This window comes from Drosophila serrata, unplaced genomic scaffold (assembly GCF_035046125.1).
Source record: "Drosophila serrata isolate PLE 108 unplaced genomic scaffold, ASM3504612v1 contig_276, whole genome shotgun sequence".
In the NCBI taxonomy this organism is placed as follows: Eukaryota; Metazoa; Arthropoda; class Insecta; order Diptera; family Drosophilidae; genus Drosophila; species Drosophila serrata.
The window spans coordinates 1686409-1702820 of NW_028257174.1; the positions used below are offsets into that span (position 1 = coordinate 1686409).

Sequence of the window (16412 nt, forward strand, 5' to 3'; positions counted from 1 at the left end):
ATCCATTGTTGGCCCCGCACATATGCGGTTTTATATATTGACACTTAAAATTTATGGGACTTAAAAATCTACAAAACGCTGCCACGTTTTGTCCTGCAAAAGTTGGTTTAGAGCTCTCTCTCTCTCTCTCTTTCTGCTTTTTCAGGATGAGATTTTCGGGGAGGTGGAGCGAGGTGATGGTTAGGTGGGGGCTTTTGGTGGAACTTGGTGGTTTTTGGCCCCTGACAAAAGCTCGACACGCCTTTTGTCAGACAAAAAAAAATAAAGGAAAATTCCAAGAGGAGGAGCAAGAAGGATGAACGAAGGCTGTGTGAAAAGTCAGTGACAGGAGTGCGGATGGAAAGTGCAAAAACTAAGCAGCAAATCGTGTGTGAAATTAACAGGCTTGCCACGACCAGGGTTGTCACCCGCTACTCGAAGCACAAGTGGAGAGACTCTCCTACGAAATGTGTGACTTCGAAATGTGTGTGAGCAGCAAAGGTGTCGGTATATTTCTTCTCCTTTTCCTTTAGTTGTTTTTAGTAAGTTTTTTGGTATTGCTGCAAATTGCTGATAGGGTTGCCAGGTCAATATATAAAGCGGAGAGAAAATAGAGGCTGCCTTTTGAGGCTTAAAGTGTGAAAATAGATATTTTATAGATATTTTATATCACTAATATATATTTCAAATAATAATAAATAATGCAAGATCTGTGCTAATAAATATAAATTCTTAAAAAAGAAGTATGCCACAAAAAGTTGCCAGATTATCTGGCTGCCAACTTGGATAACTTCCACTCTAAGGAATACTTTTTCTCTATTTATTTCCCAAAGGGAAAATTTCATTTATTTTCTTTTGCCATTTCCTTTCCTTCTTTTTAAGCCCCACTGCTAATTAAATATAACTTAAAGTCTATCAAAAGCAAATTAATCATTTAACAGCCGCAAATTGCTAAGAACCTGCGGTTGCCTCGAGAGAGCACACAAAAAATAAAAAAGGAAAAGGAAAAGAAAAGAAAAGCCAAGCCAAAAAGCCGGGGCAGGCACTTTCTATTTCATTTTCATTGCTGATTTCATTCAGTTAATCAGCTTATTGAACTTGAGGTTCACTGGCTGTGGGCCAATCCACAAAAGCTGGCCGTACTGCCGCTGCTGCTGCTGCTGGAAAAACGAAAAGTTGGCAATTGGGGATTTGGTTTTTAAGCAGTTGCAGCTGCTACTGTTCCTCTCCCCGAGAACTGCCAACTGGCAGCTGGGAGCTGGGAGCTGTGAACTGGCAACTGGAAAACTGGGAGCTCAACAAAATCAAATTCAATTTGCCAACCAGAGTCAGATGTGCAGAGCACCAGCACCAGCAGCAGCAGCTGCGGCAACTCTGGCAGCTCCCAAAGTTCAATTAATTACACAATGAGCTGGGTTTATTTTTCGGGATAAAGCGCCAGGTCAGGGATTCACACAGAACAAAAAAAAAAATAATGCCAGTATCAATATCAATATCAATAATATTTATAATAATATTGATTTGATTACCTTTTGTCCGAGAAATATGATAATTTTCAATATTTAAATATTTGAAAAGAAAATTAAGGGTTTAAAAGGCCTAATATATTTTGAGAAATATAATATCATGATGATTATTTTAATAATTTAATTAATATTATAATATTAATAATATCATAACAAAAAAAAAAGATTTGCATACTCTTTGTCTGAGACAGTATGACTGTTTTCAGTAATTAATTATTTGAAGAGAAAATTCAGGTTTTAAAAGGCCTAATATATTTTGAGAAATATAATAATATCATAAAAAATATTTTAATAATTAAAATAATATCATAATAAAATAAATTTGAATACTTTTTGCTTGAGAAAATACGATTGTTTTCAGTATTTAATTATTTGAAAATAAAACTCGGGTTAAAAAGATCCTAATATGGTTTTATAAGAATAATAATATCATAATAATTATTTTAATAATTAAAATAATATCATAATATTGATTACAATAATTATAATAATATCATAATAATTAAAATTATATAATTATAAATGATATATTATATTATGTTATTATAATAATTATATTTACTTTATAAAAAGCATTTTGCCTAATAACATAGTTATTCTGTAATTAATTAATTATTAGACAATGGATCTTTATAAAATAAATATAATATTATAATAATTTCTTTAAAAACAATCCAACTTGATGTCATAAAATATCAGAAAGAAGACTAAGAAATATATATTATGAATATAACTTTAAAGGATTGCAAATGTTCGATATTTTTGTCACCAAAGTATCAACAATAAATCAGTAGTAAATTTATTACTATCTATGTTTTTCATCTCTATTAAAACCTTTAGGGAAAATTAGATCAATTCTTCAGGAATTCATCGATGAATACTATTATTTTCTAGCTATACTTTAACCTTAAGTACTATAGATTTTTAAGATGCTTCTCTTCAATTGCCTCAAAATATATATATTCAAAAGGAAAAGGTTTAAATTTGGAATATTTATGACAAATGTTTCTTTTAACTAATTTTTCCCCGTGCAGCTATAATAATTGTTATAAATTGTGATTGCTTGTCGGTGATTATCGCTCACCTGAGTTGGCTGAGTGGACAGCAGGTCGATTTGCTCCTCATGTTGCTGCTTTTGTTGCTGCTGCTGTTGCTGTACCAATGCTGCTGTGGGTGTCAATTGCTGCTGCTGCTGTTGATGTTGCTGCTGCTGCTGTTGTTGCTGCTGCTGCTGCTGTTGGAATTGCTGCTGATAGTGCTGCTGCTGTTGGTATTCATATTGCTGCTGCATTTGATATTGCAATTGCTGGTACTTCAAGTGTTGCTGCTGCTGCTGCTGTTGCTGTTGCTGCTGTTGGCCATTCACCAGCAGACAGCAGCAGGAGAGAGCGATTGCCAGGAGTTGCAGCGTATTGGCAACACTGCGTCCTGTTTTATTTATTGCTGGCGACGGCATCTTGCCAGTATATATATAAATATATATATATATAGATATATATTATATATATAGAGAGACAGGAGTTGGGTACGGTATATATATCCGTTTCCGCTTCACTCTATTCTTTGGCTGCCAAGTATGCAACACTTTGGTTGCCTTCTTCCTTGCTTTTTGCGCTATTTTTACTCCAACCAGTTGCAAGTTTCGGCTCTGCCACTGTAAGAAAAACATGAAGGAAAAGTGCAAATAAATTCCAACTTGTTCTCAAGTGTCTGACATAAGTATATGTCTGTGTGTGTGTGTGTGTGTGTGGGTTGGGGGGAAAATGGCAAATAGTTTGTTTAGTGCTTGCCATTCGATATGCCAAACCCCCCTTTTGGGAGAAAACCGTCTATTAAAGTGGTTTCCAGTGGATTGTACTTGGTTAAGTTTTGAGTATTTAATAGTTTTAATTAAGTAATGTGAGAACAAGGATTTTTAAAGCAATTAATAAAGATTTTGCCATAAGTCAGCAAGAAACGAAGAAATTATCTACATTATTTTGGATATAATTGGGGAGTTTAAAATATATTTCAAACTGCAGAAAATTGTAAATTCCTTAAACTTTTCATTCCCTAAAATATATAGTATACATAGAATTTTAACTAAGGCCCCCAACTTTATATCACAATTTCCAACAAACCACTCTAATTTGCTTTAAAAAAATCATAGATAGCTGTGTGCAAGTTAATGGAATTTTTAAGCACAATAACAATAAAAGAAATGAAAGGAGAGAAGTGGGGAGTGCTGTGGATGGAATGTATCATTTTAATATTCCATGGAAATAATTGTGGCCACAAACGCACAACGAGAAAAATCCAGCAGCAATTAAAACAAAAGAAAATGGCAAATAATGAGCTGTATGCTCTCCATCCTTTTTCTCAAAATAACATCAATAATAACAAAAGCAACAACAACGAAAATATAAGCAATGTCTGCTGCGTGCAAAAATCAAAAATATAATTTTCCATAATTAATGCACAAAAGAAACGCAACGCAACAAAACAAAACAATTTTCTTTTTGCTGGAAAAGTGTAAGAAGAAGTAGGAGAGGCAAACAACAAGAAAGAGATGAGAGAAGACGGCGAGGAAATCAATTTCACTTTTCAATTAAATGCCGAGGATGATGATGACGATGAGGATGATGACGATGATCTACGCTCACGATGATGATGCTAATGATGCCGATGAGCTGCTATTTTTTAATATCAAATGCAATAACAGTTGCCGCAAAAATTGCACTTTGCTGCGGCTCATAAAGGGGGGCGGGGCAGAGAAGCAGATGGATAATAAACAGTGAAGACTCGTTAGAGTGTACCAGAAAGACTAAATCAACAATCAACAGAAAATAAACAATAATTATTGATATTTTTAAATGACAATTTCCTCAACATATCTAATTTTAAAAAACTCATAACTCAGCCAAAAATGCAGTAATTTTAATTCGGAAAGCGGTCCTATGAAAGTTTTTGTTAGGTTAATAAATCTATAAACAATTTAAACCTTAAAAAACTGAAATTTTTAATAAATTTTATGTCAATAAAATTTGAAAATTTTTGAAAAAAATTATTTCTTTCCGAAAATACCTAGATCGATGCTCCGTTTAATGATGATCAAGAATAAGAAGATTTATAGGGTCAGAAATGACTCCTTCACTTTGTTTTAAGCTTCTGACTAAGATTATAATACCATTTTTTAATCGATATTAACTATATTTTTAAATGACAATTTTTTCTAAATATCAAAGTTTAAAAAACTCATAACTCAGCCAAAAAAGCATTAATTTTAATTTGGAAAGCAGTTCTATGTTAGTTTTGATCGGGTTAATAAATCTGCATACCCCATTTAAAATGTAAAAAAAATTTAATTTTTTTCAATTATTTCTGTAATTTTAACCCTAATAAAATTATAAAATTTAAAAAAAAAATTTTTTGTCTGGCTTATCTAGATCGATTCTCCTTTTAATGCTGATCAAGAATATAGGGTCGCAAGTGACTCCTTCACTTAGTTTTTGGCTTTCGACTAAAATTATAAAACCCTTTCAGAGGTAAGTATAATAAAAAAAATTAAGAAAATATAGTAAAAATAAAACATAAAAAAGGTAATACTAAAGTAAAGTAAACAAATAACTAAATATACTCAAAAATTGTTCATTTTAGACAAATCTTTCCTATGGCAGAGCAAAATAAATTTTAAAAAATTGTTATTTTAGTCTTAAAAAATATTAAAAATTACTTTAAAAGCTTTTTTTTTAATTTATATTATGTATACTTTATTAAATATATATTTTATTAGATATATTTATATTGTATATATTAATATTATATATATTTACATTATGTGTTATATTTTTATTCAAGTCACTCATCTAGAGTACCCACTGTACCCTGTAGCAACGTGCCTCTCCGCTCTGGCGCCTCTTGGTTCGCCTCGGCATAATCATAAATTTCGCTTGCGTTAATTTCCCCGAGAAACTTGCAAAAATAAAATCAATAAGAACCTTTTAATGTGCTGCATATGAATGAATGCGAATGAAAAATCCCAAAAGCACACACACGCACGCATGTGTGTTTTAATCGAAAAAAATAAATTTTATTTTACGGAGAAGCCACAGGAAAAAAAAAGAAAATAAAAAATGGGGAAAACAACTTTTGACTGCGTTAACAAACTTGTTTTTTCGCGCCCCGCTCTTGGCCACTGAAACAGCGATACTGTGGCACTTTACCCCGGCGGAATTTTCCCACTCCCTCCCCCCGATCATCCCCCCACCCACCCCTTGTTTGGTGTCAATGATAGCGTGAATGATACTTTGTGTACACACTTCATTTGCACAAGTGTCCGTTGCAGCAACAGCAGCGGCAGCAATGATCATTGCAAGTGGCAAACGCGGCAAAAGCGGCACACGCGGCGTATACGCAACGTTGCGTATACGTTGGCCCTTTTCATCGCCAGGCCGTAAAGTGGGCCAATAATCATCGTCATTATGCCAATCAACGGGTGAGTCGAGTTGAGTTAAGGCGTAGCTCTTTCAATAATAAAAATAATAATTATAATAATAATATAATGGCCATGCAAGGGATTTCTGTGTAAATAAATCCCCATGGATAAAAAAAGAAATCCCGAGAAAAGCTAAAAGGAATGGGCCTGGGAACTTAAACACATACAGAAAAATAATCATTACTCTCTCAGAGTGGATGTGTAAATATGTAAGGCTCAAAGGAAGCGTATATTTTTAAAGATTTAAAGTCAAATTAAGTACAGGAAATTATCAATTTAAATATTTAAAGGGGAGTTTAAAATGAGAACTGTGAGGAAATATCTTTGCATTTTGTAAAATAAATATGAGAACTGCCTTTAAATCCAGTTTATAAAATAAATGTAATATTTAAAATATGTTTTAAGATAAATGATCTAATAATAATAATATTATATATAATAAATAAATTCAAACAAAACTTGACTTTAAAAATACTTTAAGCTAATAATATTACTTTTTTATAATTATATCTAATATCTAAAATATATTTTAAGGTACAAAATATATCATAATCATGGTTATATGTTCTAAAAATATGTATAATAAATAAATTCAAACAAAAACGTAGCTTCAAAAATACTTTCAGCTGTTGATTTTACTTTTGTATAATTATATTTAATATTTAATATATTTTTAAAGGTACGAAACATTTTATAGTCATAGTGTTATGCCCTAAAAATATTTATAATAAATACAATTATGCAAAAACATAACTGCAAAAGCACTTTCAGCTGTTGATTTTTCTTTTTGTTAATTAAATTGAATATTTACAATATATCCTATTATTATAATCTAAAAAAATATATAAATTAAATAAATTCAAATTCAAATAAATTCAATTTAATATTTAAAATATATTTTAAGGTACAAAATATATTATAATCCTATTAATAAGCCCTAAAATTATATATGTTAAACAAAAGTAAGCTAAAAATTCACTTGAAAAATCTCTCTCTGGTGTTGATTTTTCTTTTTTTTTCCCCTTCAGAAATCCAGTTCCTTTGGTATTTCTCTCACTCCCCTGATTTTATAGCTGTCCTCGTAAAATTGATAAACAATAAATGAGGGAATGGGTACGATATTGGGGAGCTCACAGCTTGGCCAACACTTGTTCCACAAAAATTACGTAATGTCGCCATAACCTTCGCCTCATAAAGTATTTTAATGGGACACAAAACTCAACAAGAGTCCCCCGCATCAGCATCAGTTTCAGTTTCAGTTGGAAATCCAATGATGGTGTCGTCTGGCATTTTATGCGTCCAACCCCCCTTTTGCGACGCCTCTTTTTCTGGATTTTCTTTCATTTTTTTTTTAGAGGCTGCCCACAAAAATCGAGGGAAAAATTGCAAGCAGAGTGTAAAATTTATGATAAAAACGTGCGACGCTGATAAGAATGTCCTGGACAAGCGGAAGTAGCTGCAGGAATAAAGCGGAAGTGGGGGGAGGAGCTAGTTAGGAGAAGGAGTAGGAGTAGGTGCAGGACCTGGTCAGGAGTAGGAGTAGGACCTGGTTAGGACTAGGACTTGAGTGAGCGGTGGAAGGAAGCCAGGCAAATGAACGGAACACAAAGCCAGCAAACAAGCCGAAAGCGGGGCGTGGCACCTTGTTGCTCGTTAGGATAATAGTTGCACATTCCTTTAACCTTACCCCAAGTCCCTCTGCCAGGTATACATGTCCACTTCCGCTTTCATTCCCTTCTTTCCCCGTTTACCTTTATCCTAGTTTTTCATCGCTTTTCCTGGTTAGATTTACGCCTACACGCTACACAAAAGTGGTCACCAAAAAAACAAAAAGAAGGAATTGTAACTTTGGAAAGCAAAAGTTTATATACCCTTGCAGTTTGCATTAGCAATTTTAGTATAGGATTTAATTGGAACTAGATCATAACTAAGTTTAAAATATTCGCATTATTTGAGTCATTATTTTTCTATGCCAATTTTATAGAAAAATCCAATTTTAAAAAACTCATAACTAAGCCAAAAATGCATTAATTTCAATTCGGAAAGTTTTACTATGCTAGTTTTTATCAGGTTTATTAAATTGCATACTGCATTGTAAATTTAAAAAAATTAAAATTTTTATGATTTTTTTTTTTGGCAATTTTAACGATGTAACCCCTTAAAATATTTTGAAAAATTTTATAAAAAAAATTTCTCTAAAAAATGGCTAGAAAGATTCGCCTGTTGATGCTGATCAAGAATATATATGATTTATAGGGTCGAAAATGACTCCTTCACTTAGTTTTAAGCTTCTGACTGAAGGTGCAATACGATTTTTTAACCGATATTGACAATATTCTTATATGAATATTTTTTGAACAAGTCAAAATGTAAAAATCTCATAACTAAGCCAAAAATGCATTAATTTCCATTCGGAAAGTTTTACTATGCTAGTTTTTATCAGGCTTATAAAACTGCATACTCCATTGAAAATTTTAAAATATTAAAATTTTTATGATTTTTTTTAAAGAATATATATGATTTATGGGGTCGGAAATGACTCCTTCACTTAGTTTTATGATTCGGACTAAAATTATAATACTCTCCAAGGCTATGCAAATATTAATAAACTTTTAAAAATCTTAAAGAATATGCAGGAATCTATGTAGAATTTTTCAAGGAAGGAATATATTTAAGGAATATATATACATATTTTAAGGTATCAAAGAATATGAAATTATTTTATGGAACATATAGGAATATTATTAAAATCTAAAAAAAAAAATCGTATAGATTAAAGTCTATATATGACTTGTACAGAAAATATTTCAAAATATTTAAAAAATAATACATACACTTATTTTAACTTAATATAAATATAATAAACAAATCATCAGCCAGTATTGGCTTAACATAAATGTTATCTAAGCTCACTGCTGTTGATGAGACTGGGAAATGCGTTTTTCTTTTCAAAGAAAGTCTCTCTCTCTCTCCCTCTATCTACCTTTTTCTCCCTCTTTCTCCCTCTCTCTCCCTCTTTCTCCCTCTCTTTTCCCCTCCCTGTCTCTTTCTCTCCTCCTTTCTCTTCCGGAAATTAACCCTCCAAAAACAGAACAATAAAGCCAGAAAGAGGCAGGGAGACGGGCCAAAGTCAAGTGGCAAGTGGCAAGTGGCAAGTGGCAAGAGGTGGTGGCATGAGGTCGCGACTGTTCCTCCATGGTCAATGCAATCAGGCTCGTTGAAAGGCTAGTTTCCAGCCAGGATGTATGTCGATACTTTGTGCCCAAGGCCAGAAGTATGAGCAGGAGTAGCAGCAGCACCGAAAAAAACCCCTCACTCAGCTCGCTGCATTGCCTGTTTTTTTGATTAAAAGCATCCCGGCCTTTGAGCCCCCCGCTTAAAACAGAAGGAGTCCTTCGCAGGACTATGCCCACCTCTCTTTTCCTCTCTGTGTGTGTGTCTAATTTGATTTGCATTGCAACAAATTTCGATCTCACACCGTTTCTGGACATTGGCTATTTTTGGCACAAAGTCCGCTGGAGCTCAACTCTTGGCCAAAAATCGAAAGAGGACGTGTCTTCACTAAGAAAAATATCATATTAAGTAATTGCAATTATTATTATTTAAAAATACTAATAAACAATAAATATAAAGGTTGAGAATGGGAGGAAAATTAGATGTAAAGTGTTATAATAAACTTGACAAGAGTGCTAAGAACTTTAAAATATTTTTAAATAATATATTAAAAACCTAGGAAAAACTCAATTAATTTGAAATTTTTCTTCCAAGAACACAAATTTTCTGGTATATAATATTATATATTTTTCACTGTATGAACTAGGAAAATTGTTCACAAGCAGCTGGATTTTCCGATGCTGTTCCAAATCCAAGCTACGGTTGAAATGCCATCAGAGTTCAGAGTTCACCTCAATCAGCGTGCATTTTTGCGACGGCAATTAACCTTTTGGCCAAGTGCCCGAATTGTGTCATCTTCGCTTTTGTCTGGTTTGGATTTCTTTTCCACTTTTTTTCCCTTCCCCCCTCTCGTTTTCTTCTACTGTCAGACGCTGCGTATACGCAACGTAATTTATGCATGAATGCGACTGCAGTTGGTTTTTGAGAAGGGGTAGGAAAGGAAAATGGGGGTTGGGGTAGAGGAAACGGAAATGCAAGTGAGTTATGGCAGCTGCTGAGAATGCTCTCCGACTGGCTTTGACTCGCTGATGATGAGGCCATGGAGGCCATGGAGAGGCTCAGAAATGGAAAACCAGGAAAATTGGAACCAGATCAACCTCGAAAGGAGGAGAACATTTTTACATAAAACAAAAGAGGCTTGCCATTAAATTAGGGCTTAATTTTAGAATAAATATGGTATATATTTAAATTTATAAATTATTTTAGCTGTCTTATTTCAATACCATTGCAGGGTATTAAAATTTTAGTCAGAAACTTAAAACTAACTGAAGGAGTAATTTCCGAACCTATAAATCATATTTATTCTTGATCAGCATCAACAGGCGAATCAATCTAGCCATGTTAGGCAAAAATTTTTTTTTTTTTTAATTTTTAATATTTTATAAGGTGTTTCATCGTTTAAATTAAAAAAAAAAAAATGATAAAATTTCGAATTTTTTAAATTTAAAATTGAGTATACAGATTTATAAACATCATAAAAACTTACATACAAACGCTTTCCGGATTTATGTAATTTGGAATATGGATTTTTTAAGCTTTGATTAATCAAAAAAAATGCCGATAAAAAAATATCTATTCAATTAATGCGAATATGTAAAAGCCTACTTATAACCGATTTCCGATACGATCCTATAATACAATTTTAAACTTCGATATTGTTAATAAAATGTAGTTAAAATATTGTACACAATTCAATTAGTTACAAAAGTTGTAATAAAAAAAAAGGCATAACAAAGATTTAACATTTTGTAGTACATTTTCCTAATATTAAATTAAAAAGCAAATGGTTTTCGTTGTACCAAAGGATAACTTTCTCAATATAACTTTAGGGTATTTTGGTACTTAAAACAATATCATTAAAAAGTATAATTTGTCATAAATCTAGTTATAAAAAAATATAAAAACTTCCCAAAGAGTTAAAGATTTATTTTTTTATTTGGTTTTGGTTGAGAAAAAGAGCTTTGCTTTAAGCCAGAAAAACACACTCAGACATAACCCAGTAGTGGCAGGAAACATTCAAAATGTTTGACAGCCAAGGTGATGGAAATTCCCAAAACTAATCAGCAGGAAAAACGTGGCTGCCAGGCCTTTCCCCTCTTCATCCCCCTCATCCCCTACAGCATCCTCCTGGTTTTCCACCCAGAATGAATCATGGATAGTTAGAGGAGCGGAGACGAGGCGAGCATCAAATAATAACACGCATTTTCAATGGATCCTCTGGTGTTGTAAACTTGTCTCATAAACAGGGCCAAGAGAAGCTGTAACTGGAACTGGAACTGGGGCAGGAGACGGGACAGAGACAGGGAGACAGGGAAGTGCACAAAAAACCATTAATCAAATGAGACTCTCTCTCTATGTGTGTGTGAGTTGTTCTGGCAGGAAACGGAAGTGTTACAGTAAGCCATTTTGTCTGTTCGTTTGTCAAGCGAGGGAAAAGTTTTCTGGCCGAAGCACTGGATACCCTTAAACCTCCAGGGAGAATGCACAGAGAATTATGAGTGGGAGAGAGAAATGGGTGAAAAGGGAGAAAAAATAGGGTTGAATGAAAAGTGTAACTAATGTGACACAAGGACAGCAAAAAGAAAATAAAAATACCATAAATAATAGTCAAAGAAATAACTAGAGATACAACTGAAGATTATGTATTTATTTTATTTAGTTTTTTAAATATTTAAAATATTAGAAAAGCTCATAAATTAATTGCTAGAAAATCTATAAGCCTTTAAATTAGTTAATTTTGTTTTAATTAATTAATTTTGTATACTTTTTATGATTTTTAATGCAAAGGCAAAAGAAAAATATATTAAACCACAAATCTATTTACTTTTGTTAGAAGAAATTTTAAAAAAAAGTTAGGAAAAATAAAATAAGTCTTTCAAAAAGTTCCCCCGAGTACAAATTATAATTTTATATTATTAAAATTACTTTATATTAAGTAACTGATATTTAATTTAACTAGATTTAAGTTTCTTAAAGTTTGAAACATATTTTTTAAACATAAATTAACTTTGCTTTGGTAGGAAAGATTTTAAGTATCAGAGAAAGTAAAATAAATATTATAAATAAATAATACAGAGTATTTATATACTATTTATTTTAAATATTATAAATAACTCATATTTATTTTAAGAATATTTATGCTTTTCAAAGGTACCGAAAACATATATTTTATTTTATTAGTTAGAAAAAATAATGAAAACAGTTGAAGAGAAATAAAAAATACTACCACTGACATATTATTTATTTATACCATATATTTTCAATTTATTATATTACTACCTTTGGTTTTTTTTATATAATTATAATATTTATTTCACGTATTTTATAATTATAACAAAATATTTTTCAAGTGCAATTTCTCTCTGTTCGTTGCTTTGGCAATTATCTGAATTGTTCCTCTTTTAGCCTCAAGTTCTACTTCACACTTCTGTGTGGACGTGTGTGTGTGTGTGTGTGTGTGTTATACACCACCCCCTCAAACATCCATATCAGTTCTACACCCCCCCCCCATTTAACCCCTTTCCCCCCATATCCATACTAGCCAACATACAGGCCGTCTCATCTCGTTATGGCCATAGGCCAAATCCAAAGCCAAATGCAAAAACTAAAGCCAAAACTTTTTGTTTAACTATTTGTTGCTGTTGTTGTTGATATCCTGGCCATCCTGACGCCAGAAAATATATATACAGGAGCAAATATACATATAAACATATGCAGAGACAGAAAAAAATGTACTAAATGAATTTGATTTTTAGTAATTTATTTTTTTTTTAAGACTAAAAAAGTCATTGATATGTAAATCGAGTTTAAGAACTCAACAAAGATTACTTGAGGCCTTAACTTACTTTTTTGTTTAGTGATTTATCAAGTTTAAATAATATTTTAAAATATACTAATATCAATTATTGAAATTATTTTACTACGTTAGCCTTTTTCTTCTTTTTTTAAGGGTTTGCTAAATTAATTGTATTATTTAAATATGATGTACAAAAAATACTCAGGGTTTTAAATAGTTAATTATTGTTTTAGCTGGCTTGTTCAAATAAATACATAAAATAAAATATAAGTACTATAAACTAATTAAAATACTACTACTACAAAATATATATTTCTCGATAAATACGATACGTACTTAGGTTTTTAACTGTTTTGTTAAAATAATTATTTAAAATACAATATAAATACTATAAACTAATTGAAATACTACATTTTATTAACTACTATTTAATACCATATAATACTGTATAATACTATATATAGTAGGTAATGATCTTATTTCATATAAATAAGTATTACCTAAAACTTAACTCATCTAACAATAACACTTACAACTTCTTAATAAATATTTAAAAATTTCCCATAACAAATTCCCAATAAATTCCTTTAAATTCTCCCACCAAATACCCTTTTTTCGCTCAGTGTAGCTGCTTGAACTCCCACAAAGTGTTGCCGTGTGTCGCAAGTATATGGGGGGAACATGTGTTTGCGCATTTAGTTTCCTTCTGCGCTGCCTCAACGCAACTTGATGAAGTGCAAAAAAACAAAACACAAGTAAAAAACAAAAAAAAAGAAATACTACAACAAAAATGAAAAGAGAATAAACAAGAAGAGAAAGAAAAAAAAAGGGAGCCAGGTGCAAAAATGAAGAAGAAAAGGGGGAAAGTTGGAAGCTGACAGCTGTCAGGTGAACTAACCAAAACATATTTGGGGAAGGGCCTTAAAGACCGATCAAAATAATCCCCATTTTAAAGAATATTCATAGATAGAGCCAGAGCAGGGTCACAGGTTACATGTTTCGAAAATATAATATATTCGGAATATAATCCTAATAGTTTCAGACATAAAACTACTCAACTTCAAGTTGAGCAAAGATGATGATGAGAACTGACAGGGGCAAAACCATGGCAGATGGATAATATGCCAAAATTCAAACACTTTTGAGTAATAAATTTTGACATTAAAGTTTAGGCAGTTTAAGAGATCATTTAAGTTTAAAGTTGGATAAGAAAAATATATTTTTAAATATATAAAGAAAAGTTTTTATGACTAACTTAATATATCATAGATAATTCCTTAGGAAAAAAAGAAGAAGAATTAGTAATCAAATCTTATTTTCAAAATCTTTAAACAACTTCAAGTCCCTATTTTATATTTAAGCAATTTAAATTATATTGTCTAAATGCTTTACAACAAAACTAATAATTTATACGACTTTTCCATAGTGATTCCCATGCTCTATTTATATTAATTTACAACTTTACCACTTACTTATATGTATATCAATATTTTTCTTTCTTAATTTAAGGTGGCAGCTTATCACATAACCAAAGATACCCCACGCAATTTTCCTCAACTTGTTAGCTTTGTTTGTGTGTGAAGAAAAACTGATGAAATAATCTCCCCAAATGAAAGGAAATCAGCAGGCAGGCAAAAAAAAATTGTAATCCGAATTTTACCTTCATCTTAATATTAAAATCCAAGCTTTTCAATTATTGTTAATCACTCTCTCTGATTGCCAGCTATATGTTTTTGTATATATACATTTATGTTTTGTTTCATGCTTAGGCAATTTATGCATTTATTTAGCTTCTTCTTTTTTTTTCCAGCACTCTTTATGGCATTTGCCATGTTTTTCTTTCTATTTTTGATGCGGTGTGTGTGTGGGTATTGTGTACGTTCGTGATAATTAAAAGGTAATTTTAATGCTCTGTTGAATCCGTGAAAAGCGGCGAGAGAGAGAGAGGGGGGGGGGGAGATGTTGGAAAGGGGAGTGGGCGACTTTCGATTTTCGAATTGCAATTTTCCAACAATTTCAGCCTTTTCCCCAAACACACAACACAGACACAAAAGGTAATTCAATTAAGCAGAACCAAAAAATTGCGATCGATTATCCAAACTTCGATAGCTTAAAATACAAGGAATAAAATAAATATTATATATAAATATATATTTCTCGATAAATACGATATGTATCATAACTGTCTCCGTAATTTGCATTGTTTTTAACAAATGAAATGTTGCATAATCCGAAATGCCACAATCGGTTTATGCTTTAATTACAATATTAATATCAATTATACCAAATGTCGAATGCAAATCAGTAAATCTGTAAATCTACTTTGCATAATTGACCCCTGGAACACACACACACACACACACACACACTGTTGAACAATTCCTAATAGAATTGTGAATTTTCATTTGGAAATCAAATCTTTGGGTAATTTCTAAAGAAAGCCCGATGAGCATAACATTTTAACAAGCTAAAATTGATATTTAATTTGATTATTTCCAACTTGTTTGGTGTTATTGTTAATAAATATCAAGGGAAAGGGTTTCAATTTAATTAAAAGTTGCAAGGAGTATGTAGTATTTATTTACATTCTAGATATTTTAAATTTATTTAAGGCTTTTTGTACAATAAGTATTGATTCAAGTTAAAGCCATGCAGTTATAACTTTTATAGTTTCTAATCAAAAATATGAAAATATATAAAATATAAAATATAGAATAGAAAGTTGCATTATAATAAATCTCCAAAAATAAATAAATAAATTAAATATTCGCATACACTTTACGATATTTTTATATGGAAATTTTTTCCAAAAACTGAAGGCTTAAAAAACTCATAACTAAGCCAAAACAGCATTGATTTTAATTCGGAAAGCTGTCCTAAGTTAGTTTTTATAAGGTTTATAAATCTGCATACTCAAAATACTCATACTCATTTTTTATCAATTTTTTAGGCTTTTAAAAGTCATAAAATTATGAAAAAAAAAAAATTGAAAAAAAAAATTTCTTTGAGATGGCTAGATTGACTCGGCTTATGCTGATCAAGAATATATATGATTTATAGGGTCGCAAATGACTCCTTCAGTAAGTTTCATGCTTTTTACTAAAATAATAATACCAGGAAAGGGTATAAATACATATATTTCAGATCCAGGTAATCCCTCATTTATTATTTTAAAATATATATTTAATTATTGAGCTTTAAATCTAATTTCTTTATCTGCATATCAATATTTCCTGGCATTCCCAAGATATCTTGTAAAGCCTCTTTGTCGAGACATCAATCTATAATGTCCTTATAAACACTAGATACAGGGTATCACAAAGTCCCTAAGCAATTATTTAAAAACAAAATAAAGTATATAGAAACCTGCTAAGTAGATTTTAATTGTTTTCTGAGTATGTTTTTCACCAAAAACTAAAAATAAACTTCACTTGTTTTTTGTGCTAAGCTATTCTTAAACGAA

At 31.4% G+C, this 16412-nt stretch overlaps 1 protein-coding gene across 3 annotated transcripts in view; it reads right to left on the reverse strand.

Annotated features, from left to right (window-relative positions):
• LOC110180430 (uncharacterized) overlaps window positions 1–16412 on the reverse strand; it is a 117228-nt gene that overhangs the window by 80708 nt on the left and 20108 nt on the right. For all 3 annotated transcript variants that reach the window (XM_086835412.1, XM_086835410.1, XM_086835411.1), the window contains exon 2: window positions 2590–3159. In XM_086835412.1, coding sequence (XP_086691538.1) covers window positions 2590–2961 — 372 coding nt within the window. In that variant the 5' untranslated portion in view covers window positions 2962–3159. The remainder of the gene's footprint in view (window positions 1–2589; window positions 3160–16412) is intronic.